This window comes from Physeter macrocephalus, chromosome 16 (assembly GCF_002837175.3).
Source record: "Physeter macrocephalus isolate SW-GA chromosome 16, ASM283717v5, whole genome shotgun sequence".
NCBI classification, from domain to species: domain Eukaryota; kingdom Metazoa; phylum Chordata; class Mammalia; order Artiodactyla; family Physeteridae; genus Physeter; species Physeter macrocephalus.
In genome coordinates this window covers 4,935,357-4,957,522 of record NC_041229.1, presented here as the reverse complement: position 1 = coordinate 4,957,522, position 22,166 = coordinate 4,935,357, and the positions used below count along the sequence as shown (strand labels likewise).

General features: G+C 44.4%; 2 protein-coding genes across 3 annotated transcripts in view; one reads left to right on the top strand and one right to left on the bottom strand.

Annotated features, from left to right (window-relative positions):
* The first annotated feature begins 399 nt into the window (after positions 1–399).
* The window catches only part of BARX2 (BARX homeobox 2), a 74,153-nt gene continuing 52,386 nt past the window's right edge, over positions 400–22,166 (top strand). Inside the window, exons 1-2 of one of the 2 annotated variants that reach the window (XM_055091427.1) lie at positions 400–1,462; positions 6,250–6,298. In XM_055091427.1, coding sequence (XP_054947402.1) covers positions 1,358–1,462; positions 6,250–6,298 — 154 coding nt within the window. In that variant the 5' untranslated portion in view covers positions 400–1,357. The remainder of the gene's footprint in view (positions 1,463–6,249; positions 6,299–22,166) is intronic. The other variant, XM_007115452.4, reaches the window with a different exon arrangement.
* Positions 518–1,277, bottom strand: LOC114488025 (translation initiation factor IF-2-like). Its single transcript, XM_028501488.1, has 2 exons — positions 1,044–1,277; positions 518–898 (listed from the first exon to the last, which is right to left on the bottom strand). The coding sequence occupies exons 1-2, from the start codon at positions 1,275–1,277 to the stop codon at positions 518–520; spliced, it is 615 nt and encodes a 204-aa protein (XP_028357289.1).

Sequence of the window (22,166 nt, the reverse complement as noted above, 5' to 3'; positions counted from 1 at the left end):
GACGCGGGCAGCAGGACGGTCCGGGTGCCGAGGCTGCGTGGGGTCCCCTCGCCCCTCGCCCAACAATTCCAACTGAAAACAAAAGTTCGTTCAGATACTGATTGGAACAGACTCGGAAGTTAGGCGCCCAGGAGGCAGAAGACAAACCACCTAATGAACGCGTGTCTTCGCGGCTCCCCCAACCCTACGCGTCGCCAGGGACCCGGGGGACGAAAGCCGTGGTGCCAGAGTATCCGGCACCAGGAGCCACGACCGGGCTGACTCGCCGCACCCGGCAGTACCGCTGCGCTGGCCCTTCTGGAGACGAAAAAAGGTGTATAAACAGAGCTCAAAAATAAAAAAGGAACACGTGGTTTTGATTACTTTTTTTTTTAAACAGTTTACTATTGGGATAACGGACAGGGCAAAGGTCATTGATGGTTTGGGATCTCCGTGGAACGGTCAAGTTCGCGATCGCGGCGTACGCTCCGGGTGCCGGAACGCGCGGGCTGGGAGCCGCCTGCGAGCGTAGGGGACGCTAGGGGCGGGCGCCGTCCTTGGGAAACGGCGCGCGGAAGTCCACGTGGGGAGGCAGGAAGGCACGCGGCTCCTTGGGGGCGCCGGTTCTGGGGCCCGCAGTCTCGGGAGCCTCGGCGAAGTCTCGACTTCTTTCTACTAACAGACCAGGACGTGCCCGCCCGCCGGGTGCCGGCGATGGGAGCGCGGCTGGGAGCGCGGCAGGCCCGGCGCGAGGGTGGCGCGCGGGGCTCGGCGTGGGCAGCGGCCCCCGGAGGCCTAGCCCGTTGGCGGGGGCGGCGCGCGCTCCCCGCACCGCGCGCACACACGGGCGCGCACGCTGCACACACACACCTGGAGCTCGTCCCAGGAGGGGGGCGGGGAGAAGAGCCGGAGCGAGTGTCTTAAAATAGGCACGCAGACGAGCGCGAGACGCTGAGAGGCTGGAGAAGGCGATTAAGAGCGGCGGGCACGAGGTGCGCAGGTCCGCCCCGGGTAACACAGGCGGGCTGGGCTCCGAGCGGCCGGCCCTCCGCGCGGCTCCGCACCAGGCCCTGCGGGAAGCGCGAGCTGATTGACAGCTGCACTGTCCCCAAAAGGCTCGGCGAAGATGCTGATCTGCGGGTGGGTCTAGACGCGCAGCCCGCGCGCCCGGTGCCGGCTCCCCTCCGCGCACCTCCCGAGCCCCGCCGCCTCCCGGCCGCTGAGGAGCCGGCCGGAGGCCCCCGCCGGCGCGCCAGCCCCGCGGCCCCGGGCGGCGGGCGCCCGCCCGGGCTCACCATGCACTGCCACGCAGAGCTGAGGCTGAGCTCGCCCGGCCAGCTCCAAGCAGCCAGGAGGCGCTACAAGACTTTCATGATCGATGAGATCCTCTCCAAGGAGACCTGCGACTACTTTGAGAAACTTTCCCTCTACTCCATGTGCCCGTCGCTGGTCGTGCGACCCAAGCCCCTGCATTCCTGTACCGGTAAGACGGCCCGCGGGAGCGCCGTGGGGTGCGGCCGCTTTCGTGCCGGGGTCGGGCGCTTGACCACCTCTGTCCTCCCACCCAAGGGCGAGAGGAAGGGGCCCGGGAATTTTGGGCCCCTGCAAGAGGACTAGACTTGTCCGAGGCGAGCATTGCAGAGGCCTCTGCAACCTGGAAGGGGCCCGGCAAGGTGTCAATGGCAAGGTTAGAAAGGCAGTCAAGGCAGCGCGCCCCTGAGAGCCGGCCGCCCCGCAGCGCCTGGGATCTGCTGGCAGGAGAACCTTCCTCCTTCCCAGCGCTGCTGTGGTTTTCAGGAAGAAAGTTCAAACCCTTGACCTGGTTCAGCACTTAAATCATTGTCTCAGGAAGTGGCGTTGCTTCTCACCTTGAGTTAACTCGTCCAACCTCCTCCTGTCTCCACTGGGAATTTTACAAGTAAGTCAGTATCCTGAGGTTCCCCGCAAAATCCTGAATCTGCTGAACTTTACTTAAAAAGATCTCCCTCTGGGGAAGTAGTTCTGGAATGTGTCGCGTTGTGGAGCCAGCTGAGGAGGTCAACCCTGTGAGTTTTAAGTGACTAAAAAACAATGACCACAATAAAAACATTCCTCAAATCTGGTTTACTTTCTCCACAAGAACAAGATGTGTAGTAAAAATAAAGAACACTTAATAAATATACTTTAAAAGTCATAGGTTTATGTAGAAAATAAATCCAAAGTTATTTCTAAAATACTTGCATTAAAAGAAGCTCCAAGTTTCATAGTGCCCTGGCAGCCCTCCAGACGTGGGTATAGCAAAAAAGAAAAAAAAAAACTGAAGCAATTTTTATCAAGAAAGTTATTAACTGCTTTCAACTGAAGGTAAAAATTTAGTATTTCTAAACCGAAAGACCCTTTGAGGGTATATTTGTTGCATGGGTGGCATGAAATAAATGAATTTAATTGTACTTACATTGAAAAAGTAAAGTGAAGAGATAGCAGTAGTTTTGAAAGATATTTTTGGAACGTTCAGGCTAAGAGCTGCTAGTACACTGTGCTTGGAATACTGCATTTTCTGTTGATCCCATTGATAGGCTCTCTAGGACAATCAGTAAATACGTGTGTAAATACATACAGTAAAGTTCTTTTACAACCAATTTGTTCCTACATGTATTTGGTAATAAAATGAGTATTATACTCAATTACTCCTTTGTAAAATAAATTTTGTCTGTAAGGTGGAATTAGGCCTGGTAGCCCAGAACAAGACTTGTAATACTGCATTTTAAACGCCAAGAAATATACGAAACAAGATTCGAAGAAGAAATTTTAAAAACAAGATAGATATGGTTGATGTTTTTACATTTGTATGTCTGCCATGCGTTAAACCTGGGCTGAGTTGTCTACGTAGATCTTGGAGCGGGGAAGTAGGCTGATTCTTGTTTTGAGCGTAAATAATCATTTGCCATGAGAACTCAAATCCCTTAAAGGGAAAAGAGAGGATCCGTTTTAATCGTAAATCTCTCACACCCTGAAAAGACATTGCATACCTGGAGGTCCCTAGGACAAAGCAGAACAGCTTCTCCTAAGCACCTAGGCATAGCCTGATGCCTGCAAACTTTTTAGGGACTTCGTGCCATGCATTGACTTGAAGGCAGCTTTTCCTGGCTTTTAGCAGTCACAGAATTGGATCATAGAAGAAATCATGCCAGAAAAAGAGTAATAAATAGCCTCCAAAAACAATGATCCAGTCATCAGTCGAGGCTGAGTAAGTTTTGTGTTTTATTGAACCTTATGTGGGACATAAATCGGAGGAAAATACAGTGATTCATATGTACTTTTGTGAGTGTTCAAAGTGAATTGCACATATTTCACGAACTAAAAGTTTTGCTCAGTCTTGTGCTTTTGAAGTTCTTTGATGGTTTGTGGGAGAGGGTGGTTGTTGGCACTGGAGTTCTTGCCTTATTGTTCCCGTGCTTGATTTCTTTAGGTTGTTCTTTTGAAAATGTGTTGTGATTTTGCTCTAGTTGAGATTTAAAATATAGAAACTGGGATTTGCCAGTGGAATTAAACCCATAAAAACTGGCTACAATAGTCCATCCTTTCAGATCATAAGCTTTCAGTGGGTTTACGATTACAGTTAAAGCCTTACATGTATTAGATCATGGGAATACCATTAGCGACTTCTCAAAGGTTTTGCAAATACCATGCTTTCAAAGCATTTTTGTTGCTTTTAACAGTTATGTTCAGGATCACAAATCTTAAATTGGATGAACTTAATCTTTTTTTTATTAATTAAAAAACAGCAATAAGTTGCTGGCATTCATAATGAAACTATATATATATATATATTTTTTCTGGATAGAGATAAATATTTAGCACTTTTGGTGGAACCAATGCATAAAATGTTCAAATCAAGTGAAAGGCATAAATTGGAATTAAAGTTACTGAACTATCTCATCCTTTGGTTTGCTGTTTTAAGATTTATATAACTAACAGAAGTGACCTTTGTCAGCTAAAATAATGGAAACTAAGGTAATAAAGTGACCACCCTGCACAGTAAGTACATGAAATTGTGGTGGAAAAAAAGCAACAGCGTTTAAAAAGCCTCTACATAATTAAGCAAACCATGTTGTTCAGATTTAGCAAAATCCTAATGTCAGTTTATGATCCTGATCTCCTCGGGCAGAAGAGCATGTATATTCAAGTAAACTGAGAAAGGGAAACATTTCTCATCTGGTAGATAATCACTGGACAGTAATTTATTATTAGACACCCTAACCTTGGCGGAGTACTCATCTTCAAAAACAATTGTTTATTTGAACAGGCCCTTTCTTATTAAAATATAGTAATTTTAGTTTTAGGAAGCAATCTCCAGATTGATTTAAGTTTCCTAATAGATCTCCTGCATTACATAATAGATATTGAGTAAAGGAATCCTTCCCTTAAAGCCAAACTAAAGGAACATTTGTCATTAAATTTAAAATAAAATTAAAAAACCAAGCCCAAAGAGAGCCTCCATTTGAAAAAAAAGTTTGTTATTCAGACTGTTGAGGAGGTATGGAACATGTTTAGAATGAATTTAGTTTATGACATGTTGGTCTTATTTTAAAATCTGGTAACAGTAATCCTCACTCAGAATGGAACTGTATTGCCACTTAGAAGCCAGTGATGATCTCTCATAAACGTTAGAACATTGACAGTGATTGAAGGCCAAAAATGACTTGCAGTTTATGATATCATAAATATTGTTTAACTCTCAGGTACATTGTTTTATTTTTCTGGTTGTGATTAATGTTTCTTGGTGGAAGAGTCCCTTGAACTGGCTTCTCAGGACGGAATAGATTGCAGAGGTAGCGGCACGGTTCCTTTTGAGGGATCTCTCTTTCAGTTTGATCTTTAGAAATAGGCAGAGTTTCTAAATTTGAGGGGTGTTTGGAAAAAATGAGTAACTTGCTTCACAAAAACAAGGATGTAACAATTTACCCTAAGAGTTTTCATAAGATGATACTGAGAAACCTAAGTACTGTGCATAATTACTTATAACTTATTATAATTATTGATACTTATAACCTAGAATTACCCTAGGACTTGTACACAGACATTTGGGGGGAGGTGAATATGGGTATTTGTACATTTTACAACCCATGGCCCCTGCATGACTTTTAGTGATTTCACTAAAACCTGTAGTTTAGTTCTTTTTCTCTCCTCTGGCAGAAGCGTTCTGTAGGCTCTCTCCGTGACCTCCAGCGGCCAGTCGTACAGAGCTGACTGGAAGGAATCACAGAGACCACAGACCAACCTTCCCAAGCAGAACATACTTTTTTTTTTTGCGAAGTGCTAGGGTCACATCAGGGCTTAAACATAGTTTCAGCCCACACTGTACACCGCTGTCTTTCATATTAGGGTACTCAGAAATCAGGAAGATTTTTCCAACTCCATTACACACCCGGGATAAAGCTGTGCAGTCACACCCAAGGGACAGTTAATCAGCCAATTAAAAGGGGCATGTGGGGAAGGGTGTTTATCTTAGGAGGGGGCTTTGAGAACATTTTATTCTTCGGTGGGTCCAAGAGAAACAAGTTCTTTGGGGTGGTGTCCTTGGGCTCATTTTTATCACAAAGATTGGTGTCATCCTGGTGAAAAATGAAATGAGGTGTGGACCTGTGTGATGGGGGTCAGGGAGTCTGCTGCCACTTCATGAGCTGGCTCCAGTGATTCCCCCAATCCTAGCTCAGTCTTTTAGTTGGAGACCAAAACCTGTAGTATCTTGGGAACCTGGATCCTGGGCGCTGGAACGTTGCTAGAGAAATGTAAACTGGGGGTCTGGAAAATTATCTTTATTAACAAGCATTTGTATTTCTGCCAGAGGCAAATACGCTTTTATTAGCAATCACTCATCACTGCCTCTCCTGTTCCCATTCTAAGGGTAAATAAATTGAGGGAAGCACAGGATAGAGGACTCATCCAAGGTCAGAATATATTTGGAGCTGAGCTCTTTTGGGGTCCTCAGCTGTTGTCTCCTTACTCCTTAAATTTTATGACACCTTTGTTAAATAGAGAGACAGAGGGATTCCTTAGGGGTCAGTTTTAATGAGTGAATAGTCTATTAGCAATTTATTCGCTGGTTCTCATTTTTCTAATAGCGAATGGGAAAATGATTAGAAATTTAGCAAGTTAAAATGCCTTTCCAAAGGTCTATAATCTTCAGTATCATTTAATTCAATAATTTAATTCAACAAATATTTACACTTGTTGACGGCACTGCCATTATTATTTTTTAAAATTTAATTTATTTAAATTATTTTTTAGTTTTGGCTGCGTTGGGTCTTTGTTGCTGCGCGGGCTTTCTCTAGTTGTGGTGAGTGGAGGTTACTCTTTGTTCCGGTGCACGGGCTTCTCATTGCAGTGGCTTCTCTTGTTGCAGAGCATGGGCTCTAGGCATGCAGGCTTCAGTAGTTGTGGCGCACGGGCTTAGTTGCTCCGTGGCATGTGGGATGTTCCCGGACCAGGGCTTAAACCCGTGTCCCCTGCATCGGCAGGCGGATTCTTAACCACTGCGCCACCAGGGAAGTCCACTGCCATTATTTTTAAGTTTATTCTAAGTCTTGGCTAACAGTTGGGATATTTTAAATCTTTCTCTGAAGCACCTGTAGAGCCACTGCCAAGCTCTTTTTTGTGGTCCTCTAGAGTCTATGTGGGCACTTTGGAATTGTGAAACATTATGATAATTTAATCCGTTTGCTTACCGTCTGGAATTTTCTCTTTGAACTCCACTTAAAGGGTATTATCAACACCAAAATTGTCATATTAACCTCCTTAAATACAACTCAACTGAAATTGTATATGCAGTAAATCTTTTATGAAACCAATTTCCTGCAGTGTTGGTTGTACCTCTGGCTTGAAAATAAAATTTGTGATCCCAGCATGGCTGGTATATAGCTGCTGGTTTTAACATACCTCAGGAATCTAAATGAGAAGATTGGTAGGTTTTTACACCCCAGGAATCTACGTGAAAAGCAGTAAGGACGGTAAATTGTTGTTTAGATTGTAAAGAGAGATGAAAACAAAAAAAGGGAAGGAATAGGGAAAAAAAAAAAGGGTGGGTTTCTTTGAAATTCTTGAAGCCACTTGATTCCGCCTGGTATGTAGCTCAGTGTCCTTCCGAATGACCCTGGGGGCAACACAAAGGTGGCTTCTGAAATTCTTCTGTCCCTGCTTGGAGAGTAAATGCCCACCGTTGATTTGACTTAGGTTGATTTGACTTAGACACCTGCTGGGGCGCCTTCAGGGAAGAGCCTGGGGTGGGGGGGAGTGCCCTGCCCTGCCCAGCATTTAGCACGACTGAATCAGTGTTAACCCAGAAGCATTTTTCGGTGCTGTTTGCACTTTGTTTTGAGGTCGGGAGGAAGAGGAACAGAGACGGAAGTTAGGTGGGGCACAGATCTGAGGCTCCCGCCTTAGTACGAAGCCTGGGAACTTCTGTGGGGGTTGCGGAGCCTGCGGACCACACCAGCCGCTCTTCCGCCCCGAGTGAAGTCAGTTCGCGTCCCTTGGCTACACCTGCTGATGAACCCTTAGCTGGAGCATGGTTAGAGGGCTGCAAGGCTTTGGATGAGATGGACAGGTGGAGGCCTCATTTTGTATTCTCTCTTGGGGAATGCCGTTTTCCGTTCCTATCCTCGAGGAGGTGGTGTTTTTACTGGGGCATCAGAGATGGACCCCACTGAGCTGGATTAGCCGCCTTCTAACCCAGGACTTGCCAAAGCCCACAGGTGCTTGCCAGACTGTTGCGAATCACTTGGCTGCAAGTCTCTTGGGAGCAGCAAAACAGGGAGGAAAAAAGAGAGAGGAGAGAGAACATTTGGGTGAAGACTTCCCACATGTGGCGAAGGCCCTCCGTCCCGCCTGGCATGACTGCCTCCGGGTCCGCTGCCGTGACGGTGGAAGGGTTGCTCCTCTGTCCACAGCCCGGGTGACAGGGTTAGAACTGGCCTTAGAATTTACCAGGAAGGGGGTTCAGACCAGGACCGTGTACCAACTTAGTGACGTTAACAAAATAAGAAATACTCTGACTCTAGGAGAAGAGGCGGTTTTTCTTCTTCTTTTTTGTTTTTATTTAACCAGAAAACCTTTGCAGATCCTCAGGATTTAATTTATTTTTATTGCAGCTTAATAACAGTTAGAAAAAGAAATGTCTTGTTAAAATGAATGCTCTAAATAAAAACACAGTTAATTTTCCATTACAGTGTCTAATTACTTATCATCACCACGGCATTTTTATATGGCAGTTTAACTTCTTGGAAGTGGAAACTTGGCACACGTTTAAGGAAGAAAGCAGTACACCCAGATAGATATCAGAATATGGCTTAATTGTATTTGGTCTGAAGTTGACTCTTACCCATGATTACACTGCAAAAGACAGGCAGAGGGTCACTAAGGAAAGTCTCTGGTTTCTTTAGTGCCGGTGGAAATTGAATATGGAGGAAGATCATTCTGAATGTTAGGTGAGGTGCAAGTACGTGTAAAAAGGGACTCCACTAGTCACCGGTTGAAGCTGGTGTCAGGACTGCTTGATCAGCCTGGAGGTCAGCTGTATATGCTCCCTGACTCCCTTGGCAGAGTTCATAAAAATGAACATGGCCTTTCTCCAAGGAGAGGCCAGGATGCAACTGAGTAGAAGCCAATCTGGAGGATCTCAGCACGAAACTAAATATCTTAAGGGTCCAAGCAGAGAAGCTTATGTGATTCCTTTTTATTGCATCTCTCTAGCTCACCACCATGTCCTTAGGAACACATGCTTCTGGATATTGGATAAATATTGGAGAAGTATTTTCACTATGTGCCTGCCACCAAAGTGATGTCAATGTACTTTTGGTCATTATTGAAAAACACACTTCTGTATGTGATAAGCGATAGGATGATTGTCCTTTCACTTTTCTTATGCGAGGATCACTTATGACGTGTGGGGACATGGAGAGGTCTTGGGCCTGGTGGCATCGCATGTTGTCATGGCTGTGTTTCCAGCCCGGCAATACCGGACAGGTCCCTAATACTGATTTATCTGCCATTCTGCACCTCCCACTACCCTCTTCCCAGAGGTCTTTTCACGCAGGTACTTAACCATTGCTGAAATTCAGGATCGTGGTCTCACAGACAAGATCACAGCCACTTGTAGACTGGAGGATGTGTAACTCTGATGTTTCTTTTAAGCACTATCGGAGAGAGTCAACCTCGCACACTTTCCTCATGGTAACTTATAAACAACAGAGTCCTGATATTATGTCTTTGTATCCTGGGGAAATCGGGGCCAGAGATACTCAGTGTCCTCTTCCCAAGTTCTGCAGTGTTTATCCCAAAGGGGTCTTCAAAACTGGGGAGAAAGGCTAGAAACGTATACTCTAAACCCTGAACCTCATTATTCATCTTCATAACGGCACAGTAAGTCCCCTACTTACGAACCTTCAAGTTGCGAACTTTCAAAGATGTGAAAGTGCATTCACAGGTCCAATCACGTGTTAGTTCACGTGTCTGGCATACACTGTCACGTGCACACATCCTCTCCAAGTGGTTGTGCTTTTGTGTACTCTACTGTACTGTGTAGAGTACAGTAGTACCGTATCTTTATTTCAAGCCTAGGATGTCCGGAAGCAAGCGTAAAAGCAGTGGTGATGTAGCTGGTACTACTGTACTTTTCAAGGTACTGTACTGTAAGATTAAAAATGTTTTCTTTATTTTTTTGTGTTTTTTTAATGTATTATTTATCTGAAAAGCATTATAAACCTATTACGTACAGTACTCTATAGCCAATTGTGTTAGTTGGGTACCTAGGCTAACTTTGTTGGACTTATGGTTACAAACGTGCTCTCGGAATGGAACTCATTCGTATGTAGGGGACTTACTGTAATAGAAATAGTGACTTGTTTTGAGGCTTAGCATGTTACAGGCACTGGACCCAGTGCTTTTCATTCGGCTTCCAGTCATTCCTAAGAGATAGTATCTCTGCTTTACTAATGGAAGCTGAGAAGTTAAGTAACTTTCTAAAGTCACTGAATGTATAAAGATCTCTTCCAAAGCAATAAGAAAAAAGGCACGTAGAAAAATTGGCAACTCATAGAAGTGAAGATCTAGGTGTCCAGTGAGCATGAAAGGATGTCCCTGGTAATCAGGAAAACACGAAAACAAGGTACCATTTCATACCTGTCAGACAGGTAAACATGAAAGACTCTGATGGTATCGCTCAATGACAAGGATGTGGAACAATAGATGTTCTCATTCCCCGATGGTGGGAGGGTTATTTGGCACAATTGCTTTGGAAGCAGAGTGACAACACCTCGAAGCAGATACACACATGCCCTCAACCCAGCAGTTCCACCTCTGTTTATGCCCTGAGAAATCACTGCATGTGTGCAGTAGGACACTGGTAGAGGAATGCTCATTTCTATGTTGTTTATGATAGTGAAAAATCTCAAACAGTCTAACTGCCCTTCAGAAGAAAAAGGACAGAATCGTGTGTATTATATTCAAGCAGTGAAATTGTATGCAGTGATGAAAATGAATGACGCAGATCTACTTGTATTAATACAGATAAGATTTAGAAATACAAGGCTGAGGAAAAAAACCACAAGTTGTAGATTGATACTTACAGTCTGACACCATTTATATAATGCTGGAAAACATGCAGGCCAATACTGTATATTGTTTAGGGAGCCAAGGGCATGGGATTGGGAGGGCTATACACAGATTTTTACTTTCCTGTGTAGTAATTTATTTATTAAGGAAAAGAAAAGGCCTAATGTAAGTACAGCCAAGCATTAAGATTGGGCAAAGCTTGGTCACGGGCACAAGATGTTCCTTACATTATTCTTTGTACTTTTCTTTATGTTTGAAATTTTCTATAATATAAACATTGAAAAATGATAGTATGGGAGACCCCACATATCCATAAAACTCTTGATCTTGGGGGACTTTTGATGGTTTCCTTAAATAGCTTTCTATCCTGAGACAAGCTGTTAAATACAAGCTTCTTGTATACAGTCTCACAGTGGGGAAAGAACTTTATAATTAGACACATGTGTACTACCACTGTGGCTTCTGAAATTGGCTTTTGGATCTCACTTACCTCCCCTGGCTGGGTGGGGATGTCATTTTTCACCAAGATAACTGCTTTCCCCCAGGTAATGCTTCGGCATGTGAATAAATGGGCTCTGAGCTGGGCACTAGGGCGGGAAGGAACTGCTGATGAAGTGTGTGTTTGTTTTCTGCAAATATCCATCACTGATCATGCAAGGAAGAGTCAGTAGGTTCTTTCCCCTTCTTCTTAATGATGTTTCAAATCCCAGTAAATTGCCTTTGATTGCATCTTGCTTTGATATGTAACTGCTCAAATGATATACCACCCTTGGCTTTTGACCAATGGTCATTGCTATTGACAATTTAACTTAAAAAATTGTCTAGGGACATCTGTGAATACCAAAGAATCAAAAATATATTAAAATGTAGCTTCTTGGCAGGGAAGAATCATGTTGGTATTGGCATGTAAGCTGGCTGAGTTCTCTTTATATTCTGTAACCATGATTTGATTTTAAAACTTTGGTGTGTGGTATCAGGGATTGTTAGGAAGGGATGAGAACTGTTACCATGGTAATCACACAGAGAGCTGTCTGTTAGGGATGATGAATGGTCGTCCTGTGGTTTGGAGAGGGTAGCCTGGACCACATTACTCTCCAGCGACAACTCTGGTGACAGGTGTTTTGTTCAGCCTATCTTAACAGCCAAGGCATTCTTCTTTTCTCTGCAAAATAGTTCCAATGTAGAAATGTTGTTTTAAGATATTGTGACAAAAACCTGGCCCTTTGGGAGCTCTTTCTGTGTCCCTTCAGAGGGAACATAGTCCTTGGTGTGAATGAAACAGTTTGTACAGTCAAGAGTTTGCCAAAGCATTTCTCCTTCTGAGACCACCCCTCTCTGTCCTAAATCCATATGTAAACAGAGAAGCAAATAGATCAAAGCCCTCAGAGCCCACGTCCCACACCAGCCATCAACAGCCAGGGTCGCTGTGCTGTCTTTGGTGCTTAGCAGTGCAGCCGTGGTCAGCAGGAACTAATGACCGCATCTAGAGGAGGGTGGCCAAATTGGACGTGACTGAAAGGCCGGTGGATCTATCAGATTTGCTGCCAGTGGACAGACTTTCAGGGTTGCAGGAGCGAGGCCTTCTGCATGTTGTCTTACCTGGATGGATGCACAGGACGGCTGCAGTGAAGGGAACAGATTGAAACTTCATTTGTGCCTTACTCTGTCCCCTTCCTGCGTCTCTCCAGTGAAACCTTATTCCTTGTAAAATGGACTCTCCAGGCTTGAGGCTGTGAAAGGAGTGAATGTTATCAAGAGAGATGTTCCAAAGGGCTGTGTGTGGCTGTCTGAGGAAGATAACATGCAGGTGTTGCTCCTGTTGCCCTGACAGTCCGATCACAGGCAGCAAGTCTGACAGCTCCACCGCGGATCTTCTCTTTGGAACGACTTGGGAAAGTACAGGCGAGGATTTGGGACATTTATGGTTAACTTTGAACAAGTTTCACTGAGGGAGAGGGATATATTTTAATAAGGTTCCAATCCAAGTCCTTTCTTTTTCATGACTGAACATTTGACTGAAATAATTGGTTGAAACATTTGATTGAAATCACCCCAGAGGAGATTTTTTGGGGAAGATGTTGTTAATTTTGTTATCCCTGGATATTATGGCAATTCATTATTGCTCTTAGCACGTTAGACAGCTGTGTGTCTTGGAAGCATGCTTTCAATCCTCGGTTTGGAGGATGGCATAAAGGAATGTCCTATTGGAGGGCTGATTTTTTTCAAACTGGGACATTGAGCCTTGGCAGTTAGAACAATTAGCTGGGTAAACAGAATGTGTTTCACTTTTCAGGGAACTGGAGAGTAAAAATAACAACAATTATAAATGGTCACTGTGAGCCAGACGCTGGGTGCTTGTCTCCACTAAGGAATTTAAACTGCATGGAGACCCTATAGGAAGTAGTTATTATTATCACTGGTTTTTGGGGGAGGAAAGTGACACTCGGGGAGGTTGAGTAAATGGCAACACGGCCACACGAGGAAGTGGCAGAGTTGAGGTTGAACTCAGGTCTGTCTCTTTCAATATCAAGTTCCACCCTAACAATATATACAATCATATGTCAATTAGAAGTCAAGTCTGTCTCCTTCCACGGAGGCCCCATGCTTTACGTAAAGAAAGGTCCAGTGAGTGTGCCGGCTCCCGAGGGATACATTCTGAACCTGTTAACTCCTTTACACATATTTATAATCATTTGACATGTGCCAGTCTGTCTTTCATTTCCTGTGATTATTTGGGTTTCTGAATGATTCCAGACGAATTCTAAGCAGCAGTTCTGTCTTTGGAGGAAGTGGGTGGTTGGGAGATTTTGGGCCTGCTGCCGTCCGGCTGGGTGACCCTGAACACATCCCATTGCCTCTGGACATCAGTTTCCGTAGCTGTGTAACATTCCCAAGTCTCCTTTGGTTACAGTGCTTCCACGAGCTTTGGAAGCTTCTTCTGGATAAAGCTTTTCTATGGGAGTCGAGGGCGGAATTCCTAGGCATGCATATGCGTTCATTCACTTATTCATTCTTGTGAACCAGAGAGAAAGTACTTAACAACTGAATGCCAGCCAATTGCCTGGAGACTTAAGACTTGCAGTATTTTTCACAAAATACTCATCATTAAGTTCAGTGGAAAAAAAAAAAAAATCTGGCCATTTGTTTGTCATGGCTTAAAACAAAAGAGTAAGAGATTAATTTTTTTCCCCCACATTCTATCCAGTCGGGCTGGGGTGGGTTCTGGGGAATCTGTATTTTTAAAAAGAGATTATAATGAAAAGTCAAGTTTGGGAATCACTGTAGTGTAGATGATGGCCGAAAGATGAGCTTGAGGTAATTTACAGCCATGACTCAAATCTATGAAGCAGTTTAGTGGAGTGATCTTACTGGATAGGTTTTGAGTCAGATGGTCCTGGGTTGGTTTGCGTTTTATTGTCTGTGTGACCTTAGGCAAGTCATTTAGCCTTTCTGACCCTCAATTTCCCCACCTATAAACGGAAGATAGTAATAACTACCTAACAGGGTTAGTCGTGTAGGTTAAATGAAATAGCGTGTATAAAGCACTTAGCATGGTTCCTGGCACGTAAGTACTCAGTAATTGATAGCTTCTATTACAAATAATTATCTTATAATAATAACCTCATCTTGGTTGGCTGAAGCACAGCCCTTTAGAGAAAGATTACTATTCGTGGTGGATGAAGCCCAAGAAAAATTCAATATCCTTTAAAAACCACTTCACTCTAGGGCATTCTTGTGGGTTATGTCATTACACTGGCTGCCGCCTAGGGACTCCTCTTGCAGCCTGGGTGGGGTCCGTGAGCTGTTGAAGTTCATGAATAGGTATGTTTCATTCCCCCCATCTTTCTGTTTTATAGTGTGAATTCAGAATTTTGTAAATCCATACATGAGTGGCAAAAACTGGTCAAACACTACAGCATCACGGAATGTGCTTTGTTACTCTATTTTTTTTTTTTTTTTTACAAGAGTTGCTCAGGATTAATTACCCCTAGGAAGTGTTTCATCATGCGGCTGTGCCTCTCAAGAACCGTTTTTAGAAAAGTGGCAGAATTTCTCAGCACGTTTAATTTTTTTTTTTCCTTTGAAGAGTAGAGTTAGGGATAGTCTTTTCTTTTGGAAGAGGCTATGAGTATTTTTATCCTCTTGTGTCAGAGTACTGAGAGAAGAAAAGAAATTCAATTGAGACCTTTTCTAATTGGTGGTGTGGAAGGAGGTAGCAGGTTGGGAGATAATCCTTGTCCTCGTATAGTACTGGGTCTGTGATTCAGAGGGAGTTCCAAATGAAGCCTCTATATCACCACTTTCAGTTGCTCATGGGGATTGTTTACAATTGTATTCTGTGTGGAAGGGACTGAATGCACAAGGTTCTGCATGGATTTTTCCTGGAACTGTGTTTCTTTTTTTTTTTTTTTTTTTTTTTTTGGTGGTATGCGGGCCTCCCTCTGTCGCGGCCTCTCCCGTTGCGGAGCACAGGCTCCGGTCGCGCAGGCCCGGGGGCCATGCCTCACGGGCCCAGCCGCTCCGCGGCATGTGGGACCTTCGCGGAACGGGGCACGAAACCGTGTCCCCTGCATCGGCAGGCGGACTCTCAACCACTGCGCCACCAGGGAAGCCCCTAAAAGTTGATTTTGTAAGACACTGATCCCACGTGCCGCGGAGCGACTGGGCCCAGCGGCCATGGCTCACGGGCCCAGTCGCTCCGCGGCACGTGGGATCCTCCCAGACCGGAGCGCGAACCCGGTTCCGCTGCATCGGCAGGCGGACGCGCAACCACTGCGCCACCAGGGAAGCCCTGGAACTGTGTTTCTTAACTAGTCACTAGCGTCTGAGGAAGCCGAGTATCTGCTGATGAAATACTTTCATTGGTGGATGCCCTCCACAGGGTGAGAAAAATCCTTTTGATGAGGGTGAACGGAATTCTTCCATGGGTTGAAGGAAGCCCCAGTGAACAGGGCAGCACCCCCGTCCAACTCTTTATACTGATGATTCCTTCATGCAACCTCTAGTGAAATCATCCAGGTTCAGGGGTGGGTGGGGGCCAGCTGGAAGCAGGTGGGCTAAGACACGTGGATGTGTCATCCTGGTACCGTGGGGTGGTATTGATTCGTGGAGAGAACGCCGACGCGGTCCCCTAAGTGCCTCAGAACCATTGTGGAAATAGGACTGAGCTGGAGATATGGACCTTTGGCAACTTGTTGAGACGATTCTGTTCAGTCTGTGAGTTCAGAGAAGCCAAGTGTTTCTACTTTGGTAGGAGGGGAGTAGGCAGGAGTGGGTGAGGGGTGAGAAGCAATGATGGGGATGGGGAGAGGAGAGTCGGGGGGAACGAAACGATTATCCTCCTGACACAGGGATCCTTACGTGCTTGTTCAGCATTTGTTGTCCAGATCTGAAAATGAGAATGGGACATTTCATTTGGGAAATTGCCCCGTGAGTACGTGCTTCTTCTCAGAGGCATAACTCAGAACTGACAGCCAGCCGATGACTTGGGGTTGGGCCAGGGCCCGCCTAGCCACACAGGTTGCCTCATCATCATATATATTATGATAATATATATTAATGATGCAATAAAGAGTTGCACCATCCCAGGTCCCAGAAGATCACTATTATCCTATTAAGATGCTGTAATAGTGTTCATGCAGCACAGGGCAGGAGGTGTGTGCACTTGAGGTGAGCAGGCAATGGGGGCGCAGAGTTCAAGATAGAAGGGCTGTCAGAAAGCCACCCCCAGGGCTCCACACAGGCTCATTCTGGGCCGGCTCAGTGCCTCAGTTTCTGCCATTGATAAAACAGACCCTTCCTCCCCTGTGTGTGGGGAAGAGTGATTGATTAAGGAGTATTAACGTAATGCCTTGAGGAGATCAAGGTGCAGTGAACAAGCACAGACTCCACGTGAGGGAAGCTGTTCAGTGTCAGGGTCATTCCGTATTTTTCTAGACGACTAGACCCTAGAGAGGCCAAACATGGACGGCCAGCTGTCTTCCTGCTGCCACGAGATAAGGATGGCATTTACATCTGTGCACAGAAGAGAAGAAATCGGAAGAACACAATCTTCTGTGACATGTGAAAATTATACGAAGTCCAGATATTGGCGTCCACGAAGTTTTACTGGCGACAGCCATTCCCCTTTGTGTACATATGGGGTTATTTTGACGGAGAGAGTGTGGCCCACAGGACCTGAAATATTTACTGTCTGGCCCTTCTCGGGAAAAGTTTACAGACCCTTGAACGGGACTGTTGGAAACAGGGTTCCTCGGCTGTGAAATGAGGTTGTTACTGATCCACAACATGGGATGTCATTCTCGGCCCCCAGATCCCTCCTTCGTTGTGTCACAGATCGGGGTCTCTTGTCATCCCACGATGTGTGGAGGCCTGAAAGTCAGTTTGGTGGGGAATTTTACAAGGACCCTCTGAAATAGAGATCAGGCTCTCAGCTCTACGGAAACATTCCCAAACCTTTCTAGAAATAACACTAGATTTCTCTGCACAGAGAGAGGGGTCAAAAATATTTACAGGAAGGTGGCTGATTCCCCGGAATCTGGGGGGCTTTTCTCTGCAGTTCTAACCCTCCCTGGTTTTCCCAGAGGAAATCTGAGGCTGACAACCGACCAGAGATTGGGAGCATCAGAATTACTGACCGTTTTCCATTTGAGGTTTGGGTGACTCTTATATGCTTCTTCTTTGACTTTAATTTGTTGCCTGGCCCTTGAACATTGTGTAATCACACAGGCCCATCCCGAAGGGTGTGCATCGCTGGATAAAGCACTTAATTGCTGGGGTGCTTTCTGCGGTGGAAATGCACATCTATATGTGCCTGTCGGAACTGTCAACTCGCGAGGGTCAGGGCTGCCGGGCCTCTCGGGAAGGACCAAGCATGATTCTCTTGGTGCCTCCGTCCCCTTCTCACCTTTGTTTAGGCACTTGGGAATGGGTAAGGCTTCAGTATTTTCCACGGCAGCCCCTGAGTCATGAAGCGCTAGTGAAGTGGGAGATTGAAATTAATCTGACTTGGCGATAACTTCCTATTCGTTGTTGGGTTTCTCCAGCCACTAGGCTGAGAATCCTTTAGGTTTAGCCCTTCCCACTGGGATGGAGTGGAGAGGGCTAAGGACAAGAGGAAGGTAGAGTACCTTCAGAGGAAGAAGTGATTGATGTTGCAGGTAAACTACCTCAAAGAGAAGTACGTGTGGGACCCACTACATCTGACTTTCTTACGCCAGATCAGAGGTGAAGTCACAAAACGACAATAATAACAATAATAAACAAAATAAATATAAAAACAAATAAACGTAACAGCAGACCCTTACATAATACTTCCTATGTACCAGGCACAGCTCTGAATGCCTTACATAAATTAACTCATTTAATTCCTACCCCAATCATATGAGGTACTATTATTCTTCTCATTTAATAGAGAAGGAAGCAGAAAGAAGTAGGGAGATAGACCTCTTCTTGGGTGGAGAGTACAGAAAAGAAGAGGACAGGCAGTAACATTCTGAGTCATATAGAGACTGACTACACGAAGGGAGAATCTCTGACCTCCACGATGCTAACATGGAAAGACAAAAACCCTACGCAAAAGATACAGGCGGAAAAGCAGAGGAGAAGTCAAACCTTGTCACACGTAGGGCGCTGTTTTGCCTCATTTGGAGCTTAGACGCCTGAAGAATTTCTTATTTTCAAAAGCATGGGATTGGGTACAGAGTAGATCTTCAGCAATATTAAAAATACTTTTTCTTATATTACAACTCATTTGACTTTCCTTACCTAGTCCTTTATTTCTAGGCTATACAGCCCTAGAGTGATGAGGACATGTTTTTGTTTTTGTTTTTTTCCCAAGGAGCAGTAAAGTTCTTACACAGCTGGAGCCCTAGGGAATGTCTTGGTGCCTAAATTTGCCAAGTGAGTTAGTGATGGATGAGGTTCATTATTTTATCCACTATGCTTCACTGCCTTAGGCATTGTTCCAGGCTGCATATGATTTAAATAAATTTCACCTGATTGTTAATATTTAAAAAAACTAAATGTTGGGTAGATAAAAGTATTTATAAAATATATGTAGGATAAAAAGAATAACAATACAGAGGGGTTGGGGGAGGGATGGACTGGGAGTTTGGGGTTAACAGATGCAAACTATTATATATAGGATGGATGAATGACAGGGTCCTGCTGTACAGCACAGGGAACTGTATTCAATATCCTGTGATAAACCATAATGGGAAAGAATATGAAAAGTATATATACACACACGTATAACTGAATCAGAAATTAACACAACATTGTAAATCAACTATACTTCAATAAAACACAAAGAATTGTTATTCTTTGTGTACCCACCACTTGGTTTAAGAAAACACCTGTGTACCCACCACTTGGTTTAAGAAAAAGGGCATTTAGTCTGAGTCTGCCTGTGCTCTTCCCTGGCACTGTCCCCAGCCCTTTGCCCATTAGAGGGAACCCACATCTCAGTTCTCTGTGCATACCCTGCTTTTGTTCGGCATTTTACCATATGTTTGTATCTCTTAATCACATGTTGTTTAGCTCTGCTCATTTTTGAACTTGACATAAATGTTATCATACTGCATTTATTTTTGTGACTTGCTTTTTCATGTAGCATCCAAGATTTGGAATCACATAGATTCCAGGAATCCCCTATGCTGTGTGTAGCTGCAATTCATTCATATTCATTGCTATATAGAATCCAGTGTATAAATATTACACAATGTATTTACCCACTCCATTGATGGACTTTTGCGTTGCTTCCAGTTCTTAGTATAGATATTGCTGCTTGAACATTCTTGTTAAATTCTTTTTTTAAAAACCAGTGGCCAGGAGGACTTTATTTAATTAGTTTTTCAATGAAAAAGCATAGTCTTAGAGCTTAATGAAAATTATGATGTCTATTCCTTGCACAGATAAATGTAGTTTTCATTTGCGGTCACATATTACGTATTAAATGGGCTTATTTATTTTAGGATTTTTTTGGATGTGGACCATTTTTAAAGTCTTTATTGAATTTGTCACAGTATTGCTTCTGTTTTTTGTTTTGGTTCTTTGGCCACGAGGAATGTGGGGTCTTGGCTCCCTGACCAGGGATCGAACCAGCACCCCCTGCATTGGAAGGCAAAGACTTAACCACTGGACCGCCAAGGAAGTCCCCAATGGGTTTATTTTTAATTGCCGTTTGGGTTAATTTTTTTTCCAGAATTGGCAATGATCTGTGTATGTTATTTTGTAAACAAATCAAAGCAGTTATTGTAAAAATCACTGGCAAAAAACTCTGCCCAATTTTACAGTAAAGGCTTTGTAAATATTTTGATAAACAAATTTGAAAATACTTAGTGTAAATTAGAACGTGAAGTACCTTCTTCTCTAAATTGAACATTAAATAAGCTTTTGTCATCCAGAGCAACAAACAAACAATATTGCATTATGTAGCTCAGAGGGTCTTTGCCCACTCCTGTTTATTTGGAGACTAGAAGAGAAATTCTTAACATTTTCCAACTTAAAAAGATAGGCCTGAAAAAGCTTTTGAAATCACTTACAGAGTTGTGCAAAGGCACAGAGATTTAAAGCAGGTAAGGAACTAGAGTCCACTGTGCTTTTTTTTGACTGGAAAGAAGACCAAAGCTCAGAGTAATTGAATGACTTAACCACGATCACAGCGAGGCCCGTCAGCCTTTTAAATACAACTTCTCTAAAACGACGATGTGATCTGTAGTTTCATCTCTAAATTAGAAGCCACAAGCTTCTTTTCATAAATATATATATATATATATATTTGCTTCAATGTATCTTGAATTATTTAGTATCCTTCCAAAAAGAAAACCGTTAATACAATCTATCATGACAATTTGAGGTTTGATTTTTTAAGTTGCTTTTCTGTACCGTGTCCACTGCTGACCCTGGAGAGGTTTTCACTTGGTTCCCAGAGCCCGGTTTCTGGCAGTGAACAATATTCCCACTGTCTTGCACCCTGGCCTCTGAAGCTGTTGGAAGACAAACACAGAGCTCGAAGGATCCTGGGTCATGTCAACAGGTAATGGCCCAGGCCTGGCTCAGCAGCTGGTCCTGGGGCTTTCCCTCTTCAGGAAGCAGCAGCTTTGCAGGAGCAATCTTTTTATTTTTTATTTATTTTTTGTTTTTTTTAACATCTTTATTGGAGTATAATTGCTTTACAATGGTGTGTTAGTTTATGCTGTATAACAAAGTGAATCAGCTATACGTATACATATATCCCCATATCTCCTCCTTCTTGTGTCTCCCTCCCACCCTCCCTATCCCACCCCTCTAGATGGACACAAAGCACCGAGCTGATCTCCCTGTGCTATGTGGTTGCTTCCCACTAGCTAGCTATTTTACATTTGGCAGTGTATATTAATCAGGCCTCGATCATGGGCAGTGAGTACCGTGCATTTGGGGCTGGGTGCGAGGCTTTTTGAGCTCCTGGAATTGCCCCAGCCCTCCCATCCCTTCCGCCAGCGCCGCCTCTAGCCCTCGCCCGCTGCCCCATCCTGAAATAGCCATGTCTCAGCACGGAAGAAATGTGCTCCTCTAATCCTAAGGAGCTGGTGAGCCCTGCATTTGCCAAGGGGATGGGTTTTTACTTTCTTCTCCTTTCAGGAGAATCGCTGCAAGCTTAAAATCTGTTTTAAGAACCTGATAGGAACCTGGAGTCCCACCGTGGAGACTGGTTTTCCACCTCTGCTCTTCTCTCTGTGACTCTGGAAAGCCGTGGTCCTTTCCTGGGCCTCTCCTTTTCCATTGTGAAGCGGGTATAATAACACCGATACTTCTGGGTTTGCTGTAGAGATTGAATGATCTGAATCTCCTGAATCTTATATGGACAAAGGATTTCACCTCTGAATTACATCTAAGAAAAAGAAAAAGAAATCCTACGTGTTTCCTTATGTTTCTGCATCAAAGACAGGAACCCATCTGCCAGAGGCCAGAGTGGGAGTGGTGTCTGGATTCACAGTCTGTCCAGCCCCGTCACACACCAGCTGCCCACTCCCTGTGCCCCAGCAGCACGGGCTCAGTCGGGATAGTATGTGGAGACTTTGTGTCCGACTGCCCCTCCTGTGGGGCTCTGAGCCTCCATCAGGCAAAGATTGTGCCTTATCCTTCTTTGTGCCTCAAGCATCTAGCACATTAGTGTCATATGGGAGGTGCTAAAAGCAGTGTAGTTTTGCAAGTCACTAAACTGTTGAGAATTGTCTGTGCCTGGTGTTTCTTTTTTTTTTAAACATCTTTATTGGAGTATAATGCTTTACAATGGTGTGTTAGTTTCTGCTTTACAACAAAGTGAATCAGTTATACACATACATATGTTCCCATACCTCTTCCCTCTTGTGTCTCCCTCCCTCCCTCCCACCCTCCCTATCCCACCCCTATAGGTGGTCACAAAGCACCGAGCAGATCTCCCTGTGCCATGTGGCTGCTTCCCACTAGCTATCCACCCTACGTTTGGTAGTGTATATATGTCCATGCCACTCTCTCACTTTCTCACAGCCTACCCTTCCCCCTCCCCATATCCTCAAGTCCATGCTCTAGTAGGTCTGTGTCTTTATTCCCGTCTTACCCCTAGGTTCTTCATG